At 41.2% G+C, this 26,400-nt stretch overlaps 2 protein-coding genes across 2 annotated transcripts; one reads left to right on the top strand and one right to left on the bottom strand.

The window, feature by feature from the left end:
* Positions 1-326: 326 nt before the first annotated feature.
* LOC110955158 (NACHT, LRR and PYD domains-containing protein 12-like) lies at positions 327-14,693 on the bottom strand. Its single transcript, XM_051938192.1, is given in 13 exon segments — positions 327-1,708; positions 2,194-2,240; positions 2,601-2,774; positions 2,851-3,003; positions 4,299-4,457; positions 4,668-4,814; positions 5,078-5,251; positions 6,335-6,595; positions 6,597-8,184; positions 8,371-8,478; positions 8,623-8,907; positions 10,926-11,054; positions 11,379-14,693. Coding segments are annotated over 11 exon segments (3,618 nt in total). The 5' UTR covers positions 8,903-8,907; positions 10,926-11,054; positions 11,379-14,693; the 3' UTR covers positions 327-1,181.
* Positions 14,694-14,767: 74 nt separating this feature from the next.
* On the top strand, positions 14,768-25,663 carry LOC110955160 (chromobox protein homolog 1-like). Its single transcript, XM_022200045.2, has 6 exons — positions 14,768-14,993; positions 15,720-15,836; positions 20,967-21,222; positions 21,862-22,033; positions 22,186-22,280; positions 23,087-25,663. Exons 2-6 carry the CDS (start codon positions 15,791-15,793, stop codon positions 23,235-23,237), a joined length of 720 nt encoding a protein of 239 aa, XP_022055737.1. The 5' UTR covers positions 14,768-14,993; positions 15,720-15,790; the 3' UTR covers positions 23,238-25,663.
* The last annotated feature ends 737 nt before the right edge of the window (positions 25,664-26,400 follow it).

Raw genomic sequence — 26,400 nt, 5'->3', positions numbered from 1 at the left:
ATCACACCCTGGCAACAAACTTCCTCTGAGCAAACATACAGAATTACTTCAACTCACCAAGAGCTGCCTTTTAACTCCAGAAAACACTCACCACATGTCTCCTAACAAGCAGACTTAAATGCTGAACAGCCAGGCCACACCCAGCACCACCCCAGGTACCAGACAGCACCTGTCTTTATTCACATTAATTACCAGTCTCTGAGCATGATGGCAATCACCCAGCAAAGCTACTGACATTTACACTGGTTCTGCTAATGTGTGGACGAGCCCCAATTTGTTACAACTCAGCTCTGAAGCTGCAACAAAACAGGGAGATGACAACAGGGTAGTGACTAAAAGAAAGGTTTTATTGTCACACAATCCAAGCAAACAAGGTAGGTTTTATGCAGTCTGAGCCGCTTGATCCCAGGTGTGGCTCAATCAGCTGATGACCCTCAGCTCCTGAACAGACACACCTGGTGGAGGGTCGTCATATTTGACTGTAACTTTATGAATAAATCAAACAAATCACAGGAATTTGCAATGAGGACGCACCAGAGGCAGTTCAAGTCAATGATTTAAAAATTAATAAGAGAAAAAATACAATAATGAAGCAAAATCTGGAAAAAACAAAAAAAACAAAACATAAAACAGGCTAAAATATACAAAGACATGAATATTTAAAAATGAATAAATTGATGAAATAAAGATAAGTAGGTATTTCAAAGTCCAAAATTACAAATATCTGTTTTGAAGAGATTTTATTTATTTATACAAAAGAACACAGATTTAATCAAGGTGTAGCTTTAGCCTGAAATCTGCATCTTTTTTCTTTGTCCACTAGATGGCAGGATTGGATCAGAGTTCATGGAGCAACAACCTCAACACTCAGCAGACGTCCTCTGCTGCCTCCATGATCCCGGATAACTTTAAGAAAATGGATGAATGAATGGAAGGACAACTGATAGATGGACGGACGGACGAACAACAAATGGATGGATGGATAGATGGATAGATGGACCGACGGACGATAAATGGACGAAGACGAATGTACGGACGGACAGACAGACGGATGGACGGACGAATGCATGGATGGATGGACAGACGGACGGACGGTTCATTAAAAGGCTAATTCATTACTCTGAGAAGCAGCAGTCACTGGCTGTGGCTGTTCCTTCTGAGATCCGGTAGTTTGTATTTCTCTAACACGAGCACAGTGATGCAAAGGAACCGGTGCCAGAAACTTCCAGCACAGGGTAGAGAGGTTCTGTGAATGTGCAGTGGAAGGTGTGGAGGTGGACCAGAGTGTCTAAAAAGACTCTGTAGAAGGACAGAGTCCCAGCAGGCCAGTCCAGATACACTGCTATTCTGTCAGGACTGCGATTCGACGATGCCGATGAGACGGTGGCCTTCCCGTCGTGCCAAGCAATGTTCCTGTAGTCAAAGCCCCAGGACTTGCTGTTCCACCCAAGCAAAGAGTCGTCCCCTTTTCCTTTCCTCTCTATCCCTCTGTATGTTACTCCTACTGTAACTGGTCCTGAGCACTCCACCTCCCAGTAGCAACGCCCAGTCAGACCATTTGTACCCAGAACCTGGCACCGGACCTCAAACCGGTCTGGGTGATCCGGATATGGCTGCTGCTTGTTAACCACCGTTACCTTCTTGTTATCCTGAGACAGGAGGAAGTTCTTGTAGGCTGTGTTTGGGTCTAGTGTAAGTTCACAGGTATCTGACAGGAAAGAAACACACAGCTTAAACTTCACATGGAACTTTACTCATTTGACTTACATACTTTGAGCATCAGATTTTTGTGAAGTAGCAGGCTGGTAGCATTAAAAGTTTAATTGTAACACCTTCTGACCCTTACCCTAAACTCAACCATTTTAGATGCTATTTAAAATGACAAAAAGCTTAAGAAATGACACACAAAATGTGACAGAAGTGGCATGATAGTACATTCAATTCCATGGTAGACCCAGCTGAGAACCTTGGAGTCCTTCCCTGTTTACGGACATGTAATGAAAACATACCTGTAGCATTGTGTAAGGGATTGGTAAGACTTGACTGAAGATTCATAAGGTTCTTTTACAGGCTGTCAGAACCTAAAGAGTTCTGGATTGCAAACAGCAATAAAGCTGCAGTATAATGCTACTAGTACTGAGAACATCATGTCAGGAACTGCAGACATTTTTGCTAATCTTTACTGGTACTTACATTTTGGAGGCCCAAGCAACATCCTGGACTCTCCACAATGATCGACCCTGAAGTCAAAAAGACGGGACACTGCATCATCATCAGTTTTGTGAGATTACCCGTACCGAATACTCTAAGACAACAGAAGTCATACTGAGGTAGGTTGACCAGTTAATGTTAGTATCGCAGGCCACATAGAAATACCCAAACTGACTGGAGCTAGCAAAAGTCCAGACAATTTTAGTTCTTGGAAACTCTTCAAGTCACTAAAATTTCCTTTAGATCTTCTTTATCTAGTTTTTAAACCTTGGACTCAACAGCGTTTCGCCTCACCATAGAAGTTCTCAGACCTTTAGAAAGCACGACTCCCTACCAGGGACTGCTTTAGGGTGGCACTGTGAAATGAACTGCTAATGAACTGTTAATACCTGAGGGTTTCCAGTCTCCACTGTGGATCCTCCAGTCCAGCTGAGAGCAGCTTCAGCCCTGATTCTCCTGGATGGTTGTAGCTCAGGTCCAGCTCTCTCAGATGGGAAGGGTTGAAGCTCAGAGCCAAGGCCAGAGAACCACAGCCTTTCTCTGTAACCAGGCAGCCTGACAAACTGGAGGAGGTACAACTTTAAATCACTTCCACAACTAATTATCTCTATATCAAAGCAGAGGTTTAGGACGACTAACTTGAGGGTTTCCAGTCCAAGAGACAGCAGCTCTACTCCCAAGTCCCGCAGGTCGTTGTTACTCAGGTCCAGTTTTCTCAGACTGGAGGGCTTTGACAGGAAAACCGAGGCCAGATAGTCACAGCCCTTCTCCGACATGCAACACGAGCTGAGCCTGGAGGAAAATCGAATGTTGAGTTGGATGAAAAATGTGGCATCATGATGGTGAAGAGGAATCCAAGTCACAAATCATGGGCCAGAGTCTAACACTTGACCATGTTCAAAAGTTAAAGATCTTCACAAAAAAAATCACCAAGATAAGTCAGCATTCAGAGGCAGCAGGATTTATTAACGACTTGAACCCAGGAGTAATTTTTAGCAGTGACTAACACCCCAAGAAAAACCAGAGATACTCAGCTGTGCATCCTCTTTATGCTGTGAGAGTTTGTCAGTTTTCCCCACCTATAGGGCATATGATAGAAGAGACAGTTTGACACAGTTTTACTTTTCTAAATCTATTGGTCAGATCATGACATCAGGCTATCATATTTCACCCCAGATCACTCCCTACAGAGGACATTAGGTTATGTTTTACAGAGAACATGTCCAGATATGTTCAAACTTTATTATTCTAAGACAGATTTCATGCATCTCATACCTTTTTGTATTGTTACATTTCTGATACATCTCTTCTAAAAAGTTATATTGCTTTAAGTTTACACCATTATGCTTTGAGTACTCCACACATCAACAAGAAAAAGATCATCTTCATGAATACACACATCAATACGCCAATAAAACTAAGAATCCTCTGTTGCTACCTCTGGTCAATCTTGCTATACGGATGAGAAACGTGGACAACATCAAACATTATGCAGAAGAGACTCCAGGTTCCTACAAAGAATGTTAAAGGTATCATGGGGAGAAAGAGCAACCAATGAAGAGGTGCTGACAAGAGCAAAAAGACCAGCGCTGGCAGCCATCAAATCGTAAAAAATTAGACTCCTAGGATATGTGATGAGGAGGAATAGCATAGAGAATCTTGCAATAACAGGCAAAATAGAAGGGAAGAAAGCAAGAGGACACCAGAGAATGACCTATATTGACAACATCAAGGACTGAACAAACACATGGAAGGCCAACACTGTACTACACGCAACGTATGACAGAGACACATGGAAAGGCATGGTCATCAACACGATTAATAAGACACCTAAGAAGAAGAACATAGCAAAACTTAGAGGTTATAGTTTATAATCTTCCAGCTGTGTGTACCATCAAACATCAGTCATTATTAGAACATTCGTCACTGTGTATTTTATGTTTTAACTCTGGTCTTCAGTCTAATAGCATTTGCGAATAGCAATTATATCATCTTTTACTTCTAGCACATCGCACCAAAAAAAAAAATACAATGGATGTACTAGAAACAAACTGAGAATTGGAAAACCTTAAACAAAGTGACCACACCTGAGATCTTCCAGTCTGCAGCGTGGACTCTCCAGTCCAGCAGAGAGACGCTTCACTCCGACATCCTGCAGGTTGTTGTTACTCAGGTCCAGCCCTCTGAGACTGGAATACTGGAGCACATTGTGACCGCGAGGCTCCATTAGCTCACAGTGTACCGGTCTAAGAAAAAATATCAACAACAACCACATGCAAGGTACACAGAAAAGTTTTCTTAGCGTAAATCACAGTATGCAGATGTTCCGAAAGTCGATAGGAATTCTTGTAAAATTACTACATTCTTATGATGTTACTCTACATTTTAATATTATTTTGTAACTTCCAATAAACACACTCAATTTTAAAACCACTAAAGATAAAATGTAGATTTACATTCTCGCTTTTACAGTTCGCTGCTTCACTTTTGGATTTTTTGGACGATAGTTGTTGTGCTCCAGCTCTTTCGGATGGGAAGGGTTGGCACTCAAGACCGAGGCCAAAGGAGTGCAGCCATCATGAGTGGCCTCACAGCATGATAACCTGGAAATGACAAAGCATCAGTCATTTTTACTGTCCCTGTCCATGTTCTTCTTAGCTGGGAATTTAGTTTGATTAGCCAGAGTTATCTTTGTTGCCATTATTACATCTGAACTCTTGCATACCAAGGACAGAACCTTTAAATCTTAATACCAGGACCACTATCTGAAGGAAATAATGAACCACAATCAAACCATTCAGTAGATGATCTTGCACAGATCACATAAAACCCCTCACATCTCTTAAATAGTGTCAACAGCACTGACCTGAGAGTTTCCAGTTTACAGTGTGAACTCTTCAGTCCAACAGAGAGAAGATTCACTCCTACATCCTGAAGCTTGTTGTAACTCAGGTCCAGCTCTCTGACACTGGAGGCCTGAGAGCTGAGAGTTGAAGCCAGAGCTTCACAAGACAGTCGAGAGAGCTGACACTGGCTCAGCCTAGACCAGAAATCAGACAGAAGAGGGTTTGGAAGTTATTCTGTTTAAGGATTACACTAAAGATGCTGTGACTCCCAGAAGTAAGCCTTACTTAAAACATACAAAACACATCATATTAGGTCAGCCATCACATCAAACAATAATCATGTGACTATGGAATGCTACAAGGGATGTCCAATAACATCTGCCCACCGATATATGAATTAATGTCAGCATGAAAATGTAATATCGGTCAATATTATTACCAGGATTTTTTTGCCTTTCATGAAAATCGATAAAATAATGCTTGGATTTCACTGGTATTTACCGGCACGCAAATGATGACATCATCAAACTGCATCATGAAGCGTGTAAACAAGTGTACTATATATATCAGTATTGGTATCAGTTGATATCAGAATCGGAAATAGAGAGTTGGACAATATCTGCATATTGGTTATTGGCAACAACAAAAAAAGAAAGCCAATATCAGACATCCCTAAATGCTGCTGTATATACTTCTTCTTATTATTATTACTGACACTTAGCCAGCAGGGGAAAATCAGCACAGCACAGAGAGCAGAGTGATGACACCTTGAGACTGTATTGTCCAACTGTATTGGAACAAAGGTACCCAGTGAGTCCTGTGATATTGAGATAAAGACACCGAAGAAAACACTGTCTTTTCAGCATTTATGTTCTGAGCAGACATGGTTAATGGTCAGAGAACAGAGCGGTCTGCAGAGGACGAACAAAGAACGTTGTGTGTGCTAAATATAAGGCTAAGAAAGGGAGGATAGCAGTAGACATGTAGGAATGCAGGAGTCCTTTGTAAACCTCTGTAATTAATGGCTGCTTTCGTCTATGGGACGTACTCCCTCAGATACCATGCAAAGGGCTGGGTTAAGCATGTTCAAACATCAGACACAGGTCAAACAACAGTCTCAGTGTAAAATACTAGCACAGTGATGAATTACTTTTCAGCTGTAGTCTGGAGTTGTTTATGAAATTTCATCTTTTGTTTCCTCAAAATAAGCCTAATGCATAAATTGGTCTTTTTACATATATGTGCAAATGGTAAATAATGCATAAACCAGTTCTTACAGTGCTGTTGTTGAGACTTTGACCAATGGCAGCATTCTCAGAAGAACCTCCTCTGATCTGGAGTACTTCTTCAGGTCAAACACATCCAGATCTTTTTCGGATGACAGCAGCACGTAGACCAGAGCAGACCACTGAGCAGGAGAGATGTGGGCTGTGGAGATGCTTCCTGACTTCAGGTAATGTTGGATCTCATCCACCAGTGACCAGTCCCTCAGTTCACTCAGGCAGTGGAACAGGTTGATGCATCTCTCTGGTGAGGGATTCTCTGATTTTCTTTTTGATGTATTTTGCCAGTTCCTGGCTGGTGTCTCTGCTGCTTGGTTTTTGTTTCAGGAGACCTCGTAAGAGAGCCCGATTTGACTTCAAAGAAAGGCCCAGGAGGAACCGGAGGAACAAGTCTAGGTGTCCGTTTGGACTCTGCAAGGCCTTGTTCACAGCTCTCTGACAGACTTCAGTTACAGTGGCTTTCTGGAACAGCCTGTTCAAATGTTGGAGAGGTGTTTGTGGTTCAGCCATCACATCCTTGCGGTCATTTAAGAGGGACAGAACCACATGAACAGCTGCCAAAAACTCATGAATGCTCAAATGAACAAAGGAAAACATCTTGTCTTCATTCAGTCCATCTTCTTCTTGAAAGATCTGTGTGAACACCCCTGAGTACATGGACGCATCACTGAGGGGAATGCCACTGTTCTTCAAATCTATCTCGTAGAAGATCAGATTTCCTTTCTCCAGTTGGTGAAAGGCCAGCTTTGCTAATGATTTAATGATCTTCATGTTCTCGGTCATGTCATACTTCATTGCGGTTTGTTTCATCTGAAACACCAGGAACTTTGCATACATCTCGGTCAGAGTTTGAGGAATTTCATTTTTCTCACCTTCACCAAACATTTCCGTCAGAACTGAAGCAGTGATCCAGCAGAAGACTGGGATGTGACACATGATGTGGAGGCTTCGGGATGTCTTCACGTGGGAGATGATTTGGCCACAAATCTGCTCATCTCTGAACCTCTTCCTGAAGTACTCCTCCTTCTGTGGGTCGGTGAAGCCTCTCACCTCTGTCATGATGTCAACAAAGTCAAGAGGGATCTGATTGGCCGCTGCAGGTCGTGTGGTTATCCAGAGGCGAGCAGAAGGAAGCAGCTTCCCCTGGATGAGGTTCGCCAGCAGTTCGTTCACAAACAGTGGCTTGTCAACAGAGCAGTCGTCCTTGTCGTTGAAATTGAGGTGAAGGCGGCTTTCGTCCAGACCATCGAGCACAAACAGAAGCTTAAATGTACTCTTGTCACAGTTGGTGTTGCCTGATGTCTGTAGTTTTGTGAAGATGTTATTAAGAGCCTCCTCTTGGATACCTTGGCTTTCCCTGATGCATTTGTGAATGAGCTCAGCAAGACGAAACCTTCTCCCAGTCAGTAAGTTCAGCTGGCGGAAGGTGAAGGGGAACATGAGATGTGTGTCCTGATTGGCTCTTCCTTCAGCCCAGTCCAGGATGAACTTGTGCACCAGGAATGTTTTGCCAATTCCTGCGATACCGTGAGTCAGAACTGTTCTCACGGGAGTGCTTTCCCCAGAAGGGTGTTTGAAAATGTCATTGTGCTGAAGTGATCTCTCGCTTTCTTGCGGCCTCCTTGATGCCATCTCAATGTGCCTGACCTCATGCTGCCTGTTGACATCTTCGTCATTCCCATCTATGATGTACAGCTCAGTGTAGATGTCATCCAGAAGTTTCTTGTCCTTCTGCTTCGATGACCCCTCTAGTATACACATGAACTTGTTCTGGAGGTTTGACTGGAGCATGTGTTGGTATGATGTGATGGGTTGTGGAGGCTTTGGTCTTTGCACCAACAAATCTATATGGAGAACAGTCATGTTATTTAGAATTTATTTATTTATTTGGCTCATAATCCTGAATCTAGGTACCAAGCAATGAGCATGGCATCACAGGTGAAGTGTTTGTACAAATATCAACCACAAAAAAATGTCATGAAATCACTACAACAGCTGCTAAATGCCCAGATGACCTGGGGCAGGTTCACCTTTAGCCTGTAAACCAGGAGTAGGAGGTTGAGGAAGAACTATCGACGCCTGTTGAATGGAAGAAGTTCCTGTTGTTTCTGAAGTCTCACCAACATCAGTGCCAACATCTGAGACAGACATGAAGACATGAAAATGGTCAAGGAGGCCTTCATTTTCACTCTTGGAAGAATGGAAATCAAAGAAGTAAATGATTCAATATCTTCTAATCGTTAAAGAGAAGAGAGATTTTAGTTATTCAGTAGAGGACTTACTGTCATGCTGAGCAACACTTTGTGAAAAATGCTCCACTAAATCATTCCTGCCAATCTTCCTCAGAACTTCCAGTGTGATCCGCAGAGCTCCATGCAGGCTGTAGGTCTGCACCATCTCGTCCACCGTGTCCTGTCTGTCGGCCTCCTCCAGTCGGCTCTTTGGGATGGCTGGGAAACCCTCGATGATCCCAGCCTGCTTCAGGAGCCACTGAAAATGCTTGAGCTCATCATTCCCCAAGTCCTGCAGAACTTCCAAGAGGAGCTCCATGTGTGACGTCATGACTGCTACCAAGAGAAGACAGTTTGATTATCAGACGCCAACTTCAGAGGGTTTTGCACAAGATATATTCCGTGAAGCAAACAACTCTTGTAGAAGGTCTTTTTACAATGCGATCATTTCCATTATATATTTTAGAGTCTGTGTGCACTGAAACTGTATCTTTGTTATCCTGCTTTCGCATCACATTCTCTCTGTATGAGACAAAGAAGTAGCACCAGAAATGCTAAACTATGTGCATTCATGAAGCACTTTACTAGGAACATTTGTACACATGTTTATCCAACTAACCAATCATGTAACAGCAGTTATCCTACAGATACAAGACCGTTTATAATCATCATTAACATCAGAATCCGGGAAAACTGATCTCTCTGACCATGGCTTGATTCCTGGTGGCAGATGGGCTGGTTTAAATATTCTGAAACTGTGGATGTCTATAATCTACACTACAACAACAGATTCTAGAGTTTACTGAGCATGGCGAAAAACAAGAAGCATCCAATGAGCAGCAGAGGTCAGGCTGGTTGGAGATGGCAAGAGACAATAGCAACAACACATCCAACTTTGAGGCATATGGGCTACAAAAGCAGAAACAGCATGTTGGGTTTGAGTTTTGTCAGCCAAGAACTGAAATCTAAGACCAAGAGCTTAAAATCTGGCATCAACGTTATGAATCTATGGAGCTTATCTGCCTTGGGTCAACAGTCCAGGCTGATAGAGGCAGCGCAGCGTTATGAGGAATGTTTTCTTTGGCACCGTTTCTACCAATCACAGCTTCAATGCTACAGCCTTTCAGAGTATCATTGTTGACCATGTGTATTCTTTTATGGCTGCAATGGTCATGGAAAAGCAACATAAACCTCAAGCTTCAGTGGCACTTGTCTCAAAATGATGTCATTGAATTACAAACTGAATATCATCAGCCACTTTTCAACCTCTTTGTTACTCTACATGTAGATCAATAAAGATTAATAAATCAATGCTGATGGTATGCCACAGACAGACAGAACTTGAACATTAGTTTATATACAAGAAGACCCTTGGTAAAGTGGAGCCAAAAACTGCAGTGGCTTACAGAGGAAAGCTTAGACTGTTTAATGAAAAAGCATAAAAGATCTCCAACTCGAATATTTGCTCAACTACAACACTACTTGAACAAAAGTAAATTTTGTCAGTCAGTGAGGTTGGGCTTGAGATCTAGTTAACAGGGTGAATTTTGGTAACCCCCGTAACCACTTTATTTTATGTTCAATCACTTTACACTCATATTGCACATAGAAAAAGACATAAATAATAATGCAACTTATCATTTCAAACAACACTCTCATCATTGATTTACCCTTTGTTGCAGTACTTGAGTTCTGAGCATGCACATTTAGTGAACTTTTGTTTGTTCAACAGGTTTTTTTAAAAAAAATTCTACTAATCTTTCTTTGTTTTACCGTTCCTCGGTTTCCACTCGTCTGCAGCTGTGGTCGTCTGGCTGATTTCAGGCAAAAGATGCCACCAAGGGAGCACCAGGTTTTTAAACCTGAGCTGCCAATCAGACCATACCAAGTGCTGCCACTGAAGGGGTGGACAGGGTTTCTTAGATTTAAATACTACTGTATTCATGGGATTTATTTTGGGTAATTAGATGTAGTTTGGGTTTGTTTATTATTATTATTGTCGTAGGTAGATAAATTGCACTGTTTTGTGCTTTTTATTATTAGCTTAGGTGTAGGGAAACAATGTGCTCCCCCTATTTTAACTGTGTCATCATCCAGTATATATGCATATATCCTTTTAGTTCAATGCATTTCTGGTCTGTTATGAGTTTATTTGATTGGTGCTGTTGTTTTGTTGCTTATAGTTCTAGTTAAGTTCTGTTCTTTTGTTCTCTTGCATGGGCCTGAATTTAGAACTGGTTTTTGTAATTGTCTTTTTTTTTGTGAAATAAAAAACCTATTTATGAATTAATCTGCGAGTTCTTGTATTGGCAGTTTGGTCCCTCCGGCAGGGCAGTTATTTAAGACTTGCTTACATGAGTGTGCGCATGGATGGTTGTCTGTTTCTCTGTGTTAGTCCTGTAATAGACTGGTGTCCTGTCCAGAGGGAACTCTGCCTTTCATCTTGAGTCAGCTTCCATAGGCTCCAGTTCAGGCCTGATCCTCTACAGGATAAAGGGGATAAATGAAATATCTGTTTACACAAGTGATCCATACAGGGTGATACAAAAGATAAAAGAAATGTTATATTCACTTCATTTCAACAAAGGCCCCACAAGAAAAACTTACTGTTTACAACTGCTACATACAAATCAATGCTCATACAAAATTCAATTTCTATTTTCGGTTTGTGGAAAGTTTTACATGGCTTTAATATGTAAAAGTGTAGAAAAGCTTTTCAAACTACTTGATCACTGTATTACTGAAACACTAGGCAAAAGCAGATTAAAATGCAAGAGGAAACGTTACAAAATACATTGAAGAAATACCTTGACAAACTCAGCTGTGGTTCCTCAAACCAAAGCATGTCCAAAGCAATAACTTTTCAACTTCATGTGACGAAAGTGCAAAGACTCTGGCATTGGTTTGCTCTGCAAGTGACATCATTAAATCCTTATCTAGAATATATAAATTCAACCTTAGGGAATACTGTCTAGCCGCAGCTCTGGTTTCTCAGGTGTGTTGAAAACCAGGAGGAACAACTCGATGAACTTTAGACTCCCAGGAACCTTTGTTCTTTCCCGCCCTTTCCACACAGACTGATTCAAGAATTTAATACTGAACACAAGATAATACATTGATTTAAGAGTCAAAACCATCCATACTCCTTCTTTCATCACTTAGTCAAGCAGAACAATTATAGAAGAAGTATTTAATTGCACTAAAATCAGAGCAAAATGAGTGGGATGTTGTTTAAAGAGAATATTTAGGAGTCCATCTGGCTCTGCTTGTATATTTAAATGACACAAAATGTTACCGACCTGCCAGCTGATCCGCTCAAACTGTTTTCCGTGAAAAGTTGAAATGAGGAACTGAGCCGAGGGAACTAAATTTCTTCCCTATCTCTCTGCTGACTAAATCCAGCTTCACAGCAGGCTGCTTCCTCATGGGCTTTTTTTCACTGTGATTATTTGTTCGAATGAATTTGGAAAAATAATAAGTGTAAATTTTACATTTACTGTTATTTTACTATTAGTATCTGTAGTGAAAATACAAACAACTAGCTTGGAAAATCCAAACTGAATCTCCATGTAATCTCCTATCTCCATGTTAGGAGATACAGGAGAATCACTTTGGCAGTGGGCGAATTGAATCGCGTTTCCCTCCCGGGAAAGTTTGGTACGACCAACACGGGAAGCGGGAGTTAATGCTGCGTCATCTTCAGCGTCTGGATTACCCATACAACACCTAATCATTCACTGCGACGCTTTCTCGGCTGCATGCCATTGTTGTTTGGACTACATGGACTTCAAGGTCGATTTGTTTGTGGGTCACATCCGTGTTACGCTGATTGGTTCTTTCTCGTTCAAGCTGCATTCGTTAGCCCCTCCTTTTTGAAATTGTCTCCTATCATCACAATGCCAGACTGCCTTTATTTGTATTTATATTAATACATAAATAAAGTCAGTCTTGATTTTCCAGGCAAACAAACAACTAGACGAGCCCTCAGTAGATGGCAGAACCACGCCCATGCATGCAATATACCAGAAAAGTGCTAAGTGACCCCTGTGACCTTGACCTTGATCTGCTGACCTCTAACTCCACAACTGAGCAGGGGACCTTAGATCGATCGTCAGTGCCAAGTTTGATCATCCTGACTTCAGCACTTCCAGAGATATCTGACCGGACATACACACACACACACACACACACACACATACTTACCCAGCCAGATACCGAAGCGAATGCAGTAACCCCGCTGACGTACGTCAGGCGTGGTTAATAAATGTGCCGGCTACCAAAGGCGGATGCTTGTGGCTCTCCACATACTAACATTGTCCTAAGAATGAAGTTGAAGATGTTTACTTTTTTATGTACCAACTGGTTCCTTCTCTTCATGGTGGAAATGTCTTTATTTATGTCAACATTTATGTGAAAATATAATGAAATACAATGCCAAAGAGGCCACAACCACATCTGAAATATCACTGGCTACCTCAGATCTGATGGGACAACTTCATTCACTAAAATTTGGATAAAGCATCGTTCGTGACTATAACCGCTGAGTGTAGCGGCAGTCAGTAGGATATGTGACCATCTATTAGCATCACAGAGGGCTAAAACCAGGCGTAAACTAACCGTGATGTCACCTGTTGGTTTCAACGCCGAGAAAATGAAGCCCGGATTTTGCTACTTCCTGGTCGCCGTTTTGGATTTTTTGGAGCCAGTGACGTAAAAAGCGTCATCAAACAGACTGGACCGGAGAGCAACTAGGGGCAGGATTGGCTGAGGACTCTCTTATCCCGCCCACATTTTACCGCAGAGGTTTCTGTTGCTGTCTATCAAGTATAGCCACGCCCCCTGGCTCCGCCAACTTTAACGATTTATTTAAAATTCAGTATTGATTTATTTTAAGATCGGCCACCTGATCTCTCATTTTGACCATGAAAACTAACGGGAAAAAAATCCTGAGCTGTAGAACATCAGTCTATCAAATTTTATTCTTTCCAAAAATGAATTGGGGTCTATGGAGAAAAAGCTTTTTGGAGCCAACCCTAGCGGACGGCGTGATATTGCAAGTTTTTGACACTTCCGGGTTGGCTTCAATTCTGGAAACCAGATGCTACGTCCACTATATATACAGTCTATGGCTAAAACTCAGTGGTATGTTCCGGTGTCATGGCGGTAGTATAGACTGTTCTGGCCACCCTCCTTCCCAATTTCTTTCAAAATCTACGAGCGCTTGGGTCGCCATTCCAGGGAGGCTAACGTCGCTAAATGCCAACTACAAGACAAACTACGGCCGCTAAACAAGTGCTGATGGCTTCCCTACAGAAGGAGCTCACTGAGGAAAATGCGGCTCTCGCAAAAGTCATTGAAGAGACGGCGAGATATTTCAGAGGCGCCGACGAGAAGTCCGAGGCACGGATGAATCAAAAGCATGCATTCAATTCTGTCTCGTCACACTGACGAGATAAAATATATTCGCTCAGAAACTGTTGCTATAAAGGAGCAAGTTACTGTGATGGGAAAAAATGTATCTGAATGCCAGAAGAAGCAACAAGCTTTTGAAATCAAACTCACTGAAATGGAGGACCAGGTGCGAAGGGAAAATCTCATTTTCAATTTGAAAGAAGGAGCAGAAGGCCAAAATGTTCTCTCTTATCTGAAGACTATACTACATATTAATAATTTTAATATTTTGTTCATGTGTTTTAGTCAACTGGTCCTGTTCAAAACTTTACATACATTCAGAATTTATTTTATTTTTGTTTTTTTTTCTAGAAAAACTTTTAGACATGTTGCATTTTGTACTTTATTTCTGTTTTACTACTAACCCCTGTGTAATTGGATATATTCCACTAACCTTCGTTTATGGTATTGTACTCTGGCACAGCAATTTCTTCCAGCAAGAATAAAGTTGATCTTATCTTAAAATAAACATATGTGCAATTACACAGATTTTTTTTCTACAAACATTCATATTGCTTCTAATAGGAGAAAGTGACTATTTATATCTGCACTGTGTGCTGCTCTTTTCTTTGTACTTTTTTCCCCATCCACTGCTGTAACACTGAAAATGTTCCTGCTGCGGGATCAATCAAGGATGGATCTCTCTATCTAGTTGCTGATGTGACTCCAACTCCCAGCCTGCTTTGTGACAACGCTGCCCAGTGACGTAGTTCCGGTGTTGCTGTTGGCGGGCAGAACGGGGTCGGTGCTGGTTGTTAGCGACGCGGCTGTGGCTATTGTGTGATTTAGCAGCGAGGCACATTGCAGGGAGACGTCGTTCCACACACGCCGCCGAGCCCTCGGGTAGTCGTTTCTGTGGCTTAGGGCCCGTCTTCGGCTTGTTCGTCGTCTCCAGCAGACGCACAAATCACGGTGTTTCTACTCGGGCCTGCCCTCAGCCCAGACGAGCGCTCCGAATCTTCTCTTTAAAGGTAAGGCTCCTCTTAGCTAGCTAATGGAGGCAAAACACGCCAGCCATGTTGCCCTCTGGCTGCAGGAGTCTGGCCGCCTGGCCTGCCTCCGTGCTCGGGGTTTTTGGTGAACTGCAAAGACGTTTAGTTCGAATCCAGTAAAACCAAATTAACTTATCTGAGCCCTCGGACGTTATTTTTGCCAGAGCGCCGCGACGGTTGCAGCGCGTGCTGACATGATGGGGGAAAACGGCGTGCGCTGCTCCGGTTCTTATTAAACACTGGACCGGACATTATCTAGATTCCAGACAGAAATATCCCGATTTTAATGGATTTGTCCACATGTTTTACTTGGAGCTGCCGCAGTGTGCGTTTTTTCGGTGGTCGCGCTCTTGAAAAATGGAGGCAGGGTGTTTTTTTTATTATTTTTTTATTTCTTGCTAAGAAACCACCAGATATTTAACCGACGCAGTAAACAGACATCAGCCCCGGAGATGTTAGAGAGCAGCTGGGCTAGTTTTTAGGTTGGGAAAACTTTTAGGGATGTTACTGGTTCAACAAACGTGTAGCCAGCGGCGTTTTATTTCCTCCGAGCTCCGCCCTCCTACTGGCTCAGAGGGCGGAGAAGGTACAGAACCGAAGCTACCTCCGGCAGCTAACATGTGTATCACCTGAGCTGGAAAAAAAAAGTTTATCCAGCCTGATATGCAGCCATTCATTCCCCCCTTTACCTGTGCATTTTATTAGATTTCTTCAGTTCATCACACCAGCAGCAACCAGTTTGGGTCCCACGACTGACTGACATATAAGCAACAAATATGGACTCTGCAGGAACCACCCTTCTAGACAGTTCTCTCAACGATGGTAAAAAAAATAACTCAACATACACACAATGATTCACAACCTGTGGCCCAGTTCAGACCACAGTTCCCACTTTGGTCTCAGGTGTAAGTAGTGTGTATAGAAGCTGTTTTATTAACCCTGTAGAACACACTGCTGCAGAAATACAGTATCAGTTTTGTTTCTTTAATATTATTTTTTTTCTTTTAGATTTTTTGCATTTTTTTCTCAATATGTACATATTCTTTTTTTGTTTTTTGCTCATTTTCTTCCATATTTGGGTTTATGTGTTTACATTTTTAGTTTTATTTTTTTCAAATTTTTTCTATATTTGATATATATGTATGTATATGTATATATATATATATATGTGTGTGTGTGTGTGATTTTTTTTTGCAAATTTTCTTATGTTTGGATTTATATATTGTTGTTATTATCATATATTTTTTGCAAATGTTTTTCTATATTTGGCTTCATTTATTGTTTGTCTATTTTTTTGCATTTCTCTCTCTCTCTCTCTGTGTGTGTGTGTGTGTGTGTGTGTGTGTGTGTGTGTGTGTGTGTGTGTGTGTGTGTGTGTATATATATATATATATATATTCCTTTTGGTATTTTTTGCTAATTTTCTTCTATATTTGGATTTATATATTACTGTTTTTATTTTTTTAGTTTTATTTTGTTGCAATTTTTTCATATATATATATTTGTCCTCATTTTCTTCAAAATTTTGTTAAAAAACTTAGTTTTATTTAATTAAATTTGGGTTTTTTAGTATTTGTTTCTACATTTGTGTATGTATATACAGACACACATTTTTTTGCTATTTTATCAATTTTTTGAAAATGTTTCTATATTTGTTTTAGATATTTTTAACTCATTTTCTCCTGTGTTTGGGTTTATATACTATCATTATTATCATTATTTTTATTTACTTGTTTATTTATTTTTTGCTTATTTTTTATGTATTTGGGTTTCTTACGGGGTTAAGATTTACCACTCATTCATATGCATTGTCTGTTTCTCACATATTTGCTCATTTTCACCATCTACATGCTTTTGTGTGTACATTTAAACTCGTAGCACCACTGTCAGCTCTTTGCATGCACTCTGCACACAGCCTGAGTTCTGCCAACCACCTATAGGTGTTCTGTGTACTTATGTTAAAGTTTTAAGAATTGTAAGCAGTTTTTTCTCCACTAGTAGTAGTAGTACTGACATGTCTCCTCATTTAGAGGCACACATAACTAGTTTACTTCAATGCCAATATGAATAGTTTCATAAAGTGAGCCTAAAGTACATACATCATGATTACGTTAAATTGTTCTAAATCAAAACGTGCAACCACAGGTGGAATGTTTTACTGTTTGTTGTGGTTTGACTTTTAAATATACTCTTTTTCTGTAGTGATATTTTGATGCCATGGCTTTCTAAATCAGCCTGTGTTCTTCCTATTCCTAATACGCTTGTGTTCTACCTAAATGATAGCTTTAAATCAGGGGTGTCAAACTCGTTTTACTTCAGGTTGCACCGTCAGCCCAGTTTGATCTCTCATGGACCGGACCAAAATCACAGCATAATAACATTTAAATAACCACAACTCCAAACTTTTCCTTTGTTTTAGTGCTACAAAGTTCACATTTAAGGAATTATCTTTGTACAAAACATTATGAAAAACCTGAAAGTTGTTGAAAATAATCTGACCAATTTCATCAGCATTCATCCTCAGTTTATCATTTCCACATTACAACTTCCAGATCACAGAGTGTCTACAAAGGAACACAACATTTAGTCACCTGGAACTGAACCACAGAGGATTTTACTGTATGATCAAAATAACAAGACAAAATATTACAAAAATGAGACACAGTATGACAAATTAGACAAATGAGACAAAAAACACAAAACGCTGCTCAAAACTCGTAAATAAAGCAAAACACATGAGAAAAATTAGACAAATATCACAAGCGAGGCAAAAAGGAAACGAAAAATGACAAAAATGAGACGAATGACAAGTCAGACATTGACAAGACAAAAAAGAAAAATATTACAAAAAATGAGATGCAAAAGACCAAAAATGACCAAAAACGTTACAAAGCGACTGAAAATGAGACAAGCAAGACAACACAGTCCAAACGACAAAAACGATGCTCAAAACAATTAAAGCAAAACACAAAATGAGAAAAGACAAAAAACACAAGACAAAAAGGAAACAAAACATCAAAAAATGAAACAAGACAAAAATTCAACAAAAAATTACAAAGTGGCAACAAATGGACACAAACGATGCTCAAAGCAATGAATAAAGAAAAATCAGACAAAAACACAAACGAGAGAAAAGTAAACACAAAAAAATGAGACGTGACAAAAGTCAGACAAAAAAACAAACCAAGACACAAAACGACAAAAGAACAAACAATCTAGTATTTTACTTTATAGTCAAAACAACTGGTCATGGTCTAGAAATGATTTTTAATTTATAGTTTTACTAATTTACAATCTGCAGTTAATGTCTTCTCTGTAATTTTTACACTTTGAGGGCCGGATTGGACCCTCTGGAGGACCACTTTTGGACCACGGGCCTCATGTTGGACACCCCTGCTTTAATCGATCATAACAGTGGATTTTATATACTTTTATATAGTATGTTACCTCACATATTTAATCAGAGCTGTGAAATTGTTCCTTTAAAAACTGCTATTATGAACAGAAACTTAAACATTTTCAGTAAATCTCCGTTCATTAAAACTCTCCTTTCCATGAATCTGACACATCATGTTGGATTCATGTCTGCTAACATTTCCATATAGTCGCATTAATGCATCTATCATCCTATTGTGCAGTATTGTACGTGCACGGTTTCTCTCCAGCCTTATTGAGGGCATTTGGAAGCTGTGAGGAACGTTATCATTAAAATGACTTAATGCTGTCACTGATGAAGCAGTAATATTGTGCATCATATCTGTAAAAACGGCCTGATTTCCTCAAACACCGCTGTTCTGTGTTTTCCTCTAAAACAGGGAAAATGTGGCTTTTGTCGGGAGCTATTTCCAGCGGATGATTAATCCATATGTGGTGCTCTGGTGCGTGTTTACCCCAGCAGGATGTTGTACGCTAATCAAAATTGCAGCGTCTGTTGTCATGGTAATGCAGGAGCGTATCAGCCGGCTCAACAGTGTACCTCGCCGACGTTTCTCTGAAGGACACAGAGAAATAAAACATGCCAGGCTTTGGATGGGCTCGCTGCTGGCTGGTAGAACGTATTGTTGATTCCAGCGCTTGTAGTGTTTATTCTGTGAAGTTCTCTGAGGTTACGGCTGAGCAGCATCCTTCATGCCTCTTAGTTGTGGAGAGTCCCAACATTTCCACACGGTTTCCCCATTTTGCTGCCCACCTGGATGTCTAGAGTACGTCGTGTGGTTGGATACCTGCCAAATGGCTGCTGGAGGGGAACCACTGTGCAGACACTGCCCAGACGCCCGAGCCCAGCGTCCTGGGTCTGTCGCGGTGCTTGTTCTTTATCTGGTGACCCCTCCTCCTTTTTTTCCCTCCATACTCGGGTTTCAGCTTCTTTTCTCTCTCTCCCTGGCCTAACATGGCTTCCTCTGAGCTTCTGGTCAGGGAGTCTGCTAGAGAGGCTTGGAGTTTTTCTGGAGTCACGACATGAAGATGTAACTTCACAATCTGGTAAGAGCCAGGGACAGCTACCACGTCCTAATCAAACCGCATCGTGTTCGTATGTTCTGTCCACGATGTCTTTAGAGGGTTTGTAGGATAGTTCTGATCTGATCTTGGTATGGTCTGTGTGAGGAGTTTGAGGTATGTGGACTACGCTGTACCCTGTAAATCCTGTTAATGTGTGTGAGGATTCAGCTGTTCATGGCGGCGATGTCCTGAGAGTCATGGGGATCTGAGCCACAGCTGATCCAGGCACGCATCGATGGATTGTTATCCACTATAAAAAGCAGATTGAAATTTGGTCCTTTATTCGGTGGACTCTTTATTCAGCCTGCTGCTGTGTGACTGTATGAGAGCTGGGCCTTATAGTTTATAAGTTTGAATAAGCTCTGATTAGCAGCTGGTAAAATACACATAAACACGGATTCATCAGGGCTTTCATGCTAAAGAGCAGTGTATAAAATACTGCTGGGGTCTCATTTTTAGCTCACACTGACTGTTAGTTTTACCTGTTTGAAGTGACTGGCAGCAGGACTCACTGGTTCTCAGTAATTAATGTGATTTCTGTGAGGAAATTGAGGCTGAAATACAATTAGAAGGCAATGTGCAGTGAGCTGATGGTCATGTGTAAAGGAAAATGGGCTCAGAACTTCTGTGGTTCCAACAACCTCCAACAGAGGGAACAAGGAACCTTTGATGTCAGTTTCAGGAATCACAAGTTCTAGATCGTTAGCATATAAATGACGTAGCTTAGCAAACATACAGTGTTGGATTCAGGGTGAGTGTCCATGCAGGATTTATTTGTTTCATGCAACCTCTTAAGTGTTCCCAATGAGAAGGTCACCTTCAGAAAAGGCACTCAGGGTCTTCTTTTGTGCAGCCACTTCTAGATAAAAATCTGCACTTTTCAGAAAATCACTGTACCCACTACTGTGGTAACCAAGAGAATGGAGGAGATGAATTTCTGGCCGAGTTCCACAAAAAATCATGTTAAATAGTCGCCTAAGAATGAGAAATGGATAAAAAGGATGATGTTAGCTATCAACAGAGATGAGGTTGTCAGCACTGATTCACACCTTTAGAACACTTCTGCTGTTAAATGAATGTGTTGGATGCATATTTAATCAACATTTAGGTCAATCTAAATATGGACTTGGCATCGGCTCACACCAATAAGAAGAGTGGAGGCTGTAGATTTCTTTAGTGCTAAACTTGCATTGTTTGCATTGTAATTGTGTTGTTTTTTGTTTGTTTGTTTTTTGCAAAGCGGTGATAATGGTGGCTGGTCAGTCGCTCCTAAACCTACTCAGTATTTTTTGTTTTCACTGCAGGAGATGCGTTCCTGCCACACTGAAGTCCTCCATGATTTGTTTTTGAATGTCTTTCAGTCAGTCAGAATATTTGAATATCAGCACAATCCAGACTATAAACCACTTAACACTGGATAAAGTTCTCTAACTTTCCTCTTGGGTCCTCCAGAGGTGTCCTCAGCAGACGTCAAGCTGGCGGCCGTAGCAGGAAAGAAGGGCAAGAAGGCTGAGGAGGAGGAGCAGCCTGCAGCACCTGCAGCAGAACCAGCAGGGGCAGGAGCAGCAACAGCAGCCCCAGCAGCGGCAGCAGGGGCAGGAGCAGCAGAGGAGGAGGAAGAGGAGGAGTATGTGGTGGAGAAGGTTCTGGACCGCAGAGTGGTGAAGGGCAAAGCAGAGTTTCTGCTGAAATGGAAGGGCTTCTCAGAGTGAGTCTGTTTTTACCCCCTAATCTGTTTGTTCTTTGACTAAAGACATCGTGTCTGACTTAAGAATGGTAAATGGTCTGTATTTATATAGCGCTTTTTACTGTACCTGCTAGGTACCCAAAGCACTTTACAAGATACATCACATTCACCCATTCACACACACACACATTCACACACTGATGGCAGAAATGAAGAGTAGGGATGTAATGATTCACTCTGCTCACGATTAAATAGGATTTTTTTAACAGAATGAGCTTGCAGACAAATTCTGACTGAAAAAGATTCCTTTAATTACACATTTCTGAGTTAGGGTGTAACAAAACACAAACTAAGGTAAATCCCACATCTAAATAACTGAATGAATTATACAAATTAACAAAATCTCGCCCTTTTTCATTTTTGGACACGGGGAAGCCAAACTACTGCCACACCTCTGACTTGAAACCAGTTTCCTCGATTTCCAAATCCACCATATCTCTCGTTTGATCTGAATATCTGACAGTGACGTACGATTTGAATCGTCACACATTTATACCGATTTCTGTCTCGCGATGCATCATTACATCCCTAATTAGAAGTATTAATTGTGTGAATGCTGAGGCTGAAGTGTGACTAAAATATCCTGTTTGTGTTGTCCAGTGAGGACAATACATGGGAGCCGGAGGAGAACCTGGACTGTCCTGACCTCATCGCAGAGTACATGCAGAAACACAAAGAGAAGGAGGAGAAGAAGAAGGAGAGCAAGAGGAAAGCATCCAGCGACGCCTCAGGAGACACAGAGGAACGAGGAAGCAAGAAGAAGAAGGAGGAGGTGAGGAAGCAGTCTGTCTGACTGCAGGACGTTCTCCTGTTTTTATAGAATCGTTTACACTCTGCACCCAGCTGCTTTAACTTCCATTAAGTCCTGCTGTGTTTTTTCTTCTTTAGTCATGTGATCTCTTGTTTCTGTACTTCTGTGTTCAGGGTGAGAAGGCCAGAGGATTTGGCAGAGGACTGCAGCCTGAGAGAATTATTGGAGCGACGGATTCGAGCGGAGAGCTGATGTTCCTCATGAAGTGGTGGGTCTCTACTGTCACTCTGAGATAGTTCTGGTCTTCTTTACCAAACAATAAATGGAGATGATTAGTAGGATCCTGACTGGGTCTCAGTTACTAATGAAGGATTTTCTTCACCGTGCATTTTGCAGCAGGGCAGTACTGGACTATAATACACTGAAAAATGGTCCCCCTCCTCATGTATGTTCATGGGGTGCTAGTAACATGTTTGGTGGGTTTATGCAGGGCCTCTGAGCTTTACACACAGGTCCTGACTTTAAGTAATTTAATAACTTTTCAAGGTCCTAGACCAGTGTTTACAAACTGCTCTAAAGGAAAGGAAAGCAACATAAAACCAGATTGGAGTCTGGAAGAATGAACAACAAAAGGAAAGATCGCAGGGGGCTGCTGCTGAATCAAAGAAACAACTAATAAAGTTAATTTATGAAGTTAAGTATTGACTACCTGTCTGTATGCTCAAGTTTCTAAACAAGGGACAAGCTGCTTTGTAAGAAATGATCTGTAATCTTATACTCGTCTACTCAGGCGTGACTAGAGCGTCTAGTGATTGGATACCGCAATCTGTTCTCTCAGTTAAAGCAGTGGAACTCCATCCCCACAAACTGTAGAGATTCAGAAAGCTTTGCAGTTTATACAGCTGAACCTTTGGGTCATTCTGTACAGGTGTACCTAACAAAGTGACCACATCAACAGATGCTCAGGGTCACTGAAATTGCTGCTTTTAAAGCTGGTATTACTGTAAAACAATGTCTCACATAACCCAGTGGTTCTCAAAACTGATTCTGTCTTTCTTAAATTGCGATTAACAGGAAGAACTCGGACGAGGCCGACCTGGTCCCAGCCAAGGAAGCCAACGTCAAATGTCCCCAGGTGGTGATTTCTTTCTACGAGGAGCGCCTCACATGGCACTCCTACCCCACAGAAGAGGAGGAAAAGAAGGAGGAGGACAAAAAGGACTAGATGATTAGAAGACGAGGAGATGCAAAAAGAGGAAAAGAAAGGAAGTGTGGAGGTGCAGGGCAGGAAACCAACTAGACATCGGTAAACTGTTGTACAGGTTAGTCGACTCTAGCAGCTGCTTTGGCAGCGAAACATGCCAACGTAGCTGAGAGAGGAAAAAAAAGGAAGTTTGTTTTCCTGCCCTGCAAGGATTCCTCAAAAGTGGCTCCCACCTGTATCTCGACCAAAAGTGTAAATTCTTTTAAGGAAATGTGTGTTTTCCCCTCACTGAGAACACATGACTTGATGAGAATTGGTGCCTTTGTTCTAATAGAGTTCCTACTGGTGCTGGGTGAACTGACCAGAAAAAAGTTTGTGTCCGACATAAGAAGACAAACTCCAGATGCTGACAGCAGCCTGTCACGTCTTTAAGGCATGAATCCACGTGAGAAGCATGTTTCTGTCCTTAAAGACGGCTGATCAGTGGGTGAGTCAGACAGGACAGACTTCCATTCCTGCTTCGTCGAGATACGTAGGTGGGAACGTCTTTTGAAGGGGATGGAGTGGGGCGAGGTGTTAAGGAGAGATGAAAGAAAGGACAGAAACCATTCGTCTCTTTCAGTATCTGTTCTTCGTGCCACCTGGTTTCTCATTATCGCTGACATAACACTGTTCATCTGAAACTGTCCAACAACCAAATGACAACTTTTCACTGATGTGGACGGTGACGGGACGCAGTCTGCATGAAGACACCAGCGCTTAGGGCCTCACAGGTCCTACCAGCCACTGTGGCAGAGCATTCTCAATATGACAAAACATCAGTAAATCAATGAATGTACTTCCACATGAACTCTATTATCAGGCAGATTCCTTCCGAACATCTGGTACGGGGTTTTAGACAGTTTTAAGACAAATAATGTGGAGTTAATGTCTCTTTTTATTGCTGAGAGGTTCATCAATCAATTCTTGAAAATGGCTGATAAATTCATGCTTTTCAAATCAAAATGATGTGAGACGATGCACACGGCAAACTGTAAGGGGTATGTTTGTTCCACAGCAGGCTGGGTTAGAGCTGTTGACGGTTTTACTGATTTCTGCCGTCATCGTTTGACAGATCTGCTTCTGATTTCATCTTTTGATAATTTTGTCATGTTCTAACTGTATTAAATGTCGAATATTGATGTATATTTCCCCATAAATTGTACCAAATCAAACAAAAGTTGACTGCTAGTGTAGCATGGGTGGTGTTGGGTAACGACCAGAGGCTTTTGAAGTGTTGGCTGTCGTTTGTACATTTATCTCCTGCTGACTAACGAGCGAGTTTGGCTGATGATAAACTGTAGGGTTCTTGTCTGTTCTGCTGCTTGGCTGGTAGGTGGCGCTGAGGGTTCCTGACTGTGTGTCTGTAGATCCATGTTCAGCTGGGTCTCCCTGCTGACGGGTGACTTTATGTCCAGTCCTCATTTCACTCTGTTTTAAGACTTCACACACTGCCACACATGCGTTTTCTAGACTCTTATTATTTTAGCTTGCACTTCCCGGGCAACACTCAAGACAATAGCATATTTTGGTTCCTCTTTCTTGCGGAGCGTTCTCTGTTCAGCATACGTTTTGATGTTCTAACGAGTCGAATCGGTTCCTGTGAGGACGGTTTCTCTGGTGTTTTCTCTGCTGCCTCGTGTCTCCCAGCATCTTCCTGTGTTGAATGTAGCCCGGCTGTGTGTATTCCTCCGTATACTGTAATAAAGTTAGCGTAGTAGCTTCCTCTGTTAGCACACCTGGGTCAGCTAGTTTAAAGCTCCTTTCTTCTACAGGTTTAATCTTTAGGTGGCCTTGATGTTTGACATTTAATGAGAACCAAACCTGAAATAAATACAATCCATTCGTTTCCAGCGTCTTCTTCTAATGCCGTTATCTGAAAACAACCCTGGCATGTAAAATTTTAAACATTCCTGATGATATTTTGATCATTTAATGAGCCTTAACTGTACCGACTTGTTATTGTAGACTCGTACAAACTGCAAGTTGCATGAAAAGTGTAAAAACCAGTGACCAGGTTGTGTAAGCATATCAGAATTCTTACCCAAGTACCTCACACACACACAGAGAACTATGTTGGCTCAGCTTTTAAATAGTTTCTAGCATTTTAAGTCAAGCCTTTGACTCCAAGCTATTTTTGCCTAAGTTGGTGCTGCTGTAGTTCCTGGATCTGTTCTTCTGCTGGTCTGATTTCTTCAGTATTATAACTCAAAGTGACTGAACTAGCTGCACCCACCCAGGTCTGCTGCTTAGCTTTTCTATCTCGTCTTGGAAACTTTTCTCTGTATTTAGCTGATTAGCCGGTGTTGTCCTGTTGCATGTTTATTGGTTTTCCTTGCAATGTTACTGTCATAGCTGATCTACTTTTAATTCTCTGTTTTGGACAATAAAGGTTTTTGTTTTCGTAACAGTTTGTTCTCCTGCGTCTCAATAAGTCTGTTTTATTATTTTTATTTTCAAGGAATTGAGCTGCCACAGTTGTCTGAGCATATCAAAGCTAAAGCCCAACCTTTGTGCAGCTGCCAGGTCATTTGTTCTCATGAATATTTCCAAAAACGTGTCTTTAAGCAAAGTACACAGGGAGTAGGACCCTCTTAAAATTCTCTGCTGCAGAAGTGGAAAAAGTTTTCAGATATCCCATACATTTGCACGTATATTTCAATAAGAATCACTCTTATGTCTTCAAGTGTAATTTCTTTTAGTCCAGTCACAACCATAATCCCAAACAAATCCTAAAAAAAATCAATTGAAAACCTAAAATTGATTGGTTCCATAAAAATAAGAAATGTTGAGTATTGGCTCATTTTGGTAAAAATTAGTTTTATTAGTTTTTCTTGTAAACAATAAAACAAAAATAAATAAAATTTGTGCGTGTTTGTGTCTGTCTAATGCAGCCACACCTTTAGAAACACAAAAAAGATTTTTCTATGATATTTGAGAATTTAATAGTGTCTGAAAACTTTTCTCCACCACTTTGTCAGATGGTCAACTGGACTGGTTGGAGGTTGGTTTCAGACTAAATGATTATTTTTGGTATCCAGGATGTTTAATTTCATGTTTTACCTTGAAGCTTACGATCTAAATCTGAATTTGGGCAAAAGTGAAAATGAATCCTTGAAATTTGAAGCAGAAATGTCAGATATGA

The sequence above is a fragment of the Acanthochromis polyacanthus genome, chromosome 2 (genome assembly GCF_021347895.1).
Source record: "Acanthochromis polyacanthus isolate Apoly-LR-REF ecotype Palm Island chromosome 2, KAUST_Apoly_ChrSc, whole genome shotgun sequence".
NCBI classification, from domain to species: Eukaryota; Metazoa; Chordata; class Actinopteri; family Pomacentridae; genus Acanthochromis; species Acanthochromis polyacanthus.
This window is presented reverse-complemented; position numbering and strand designations above follow the sequence as displayed.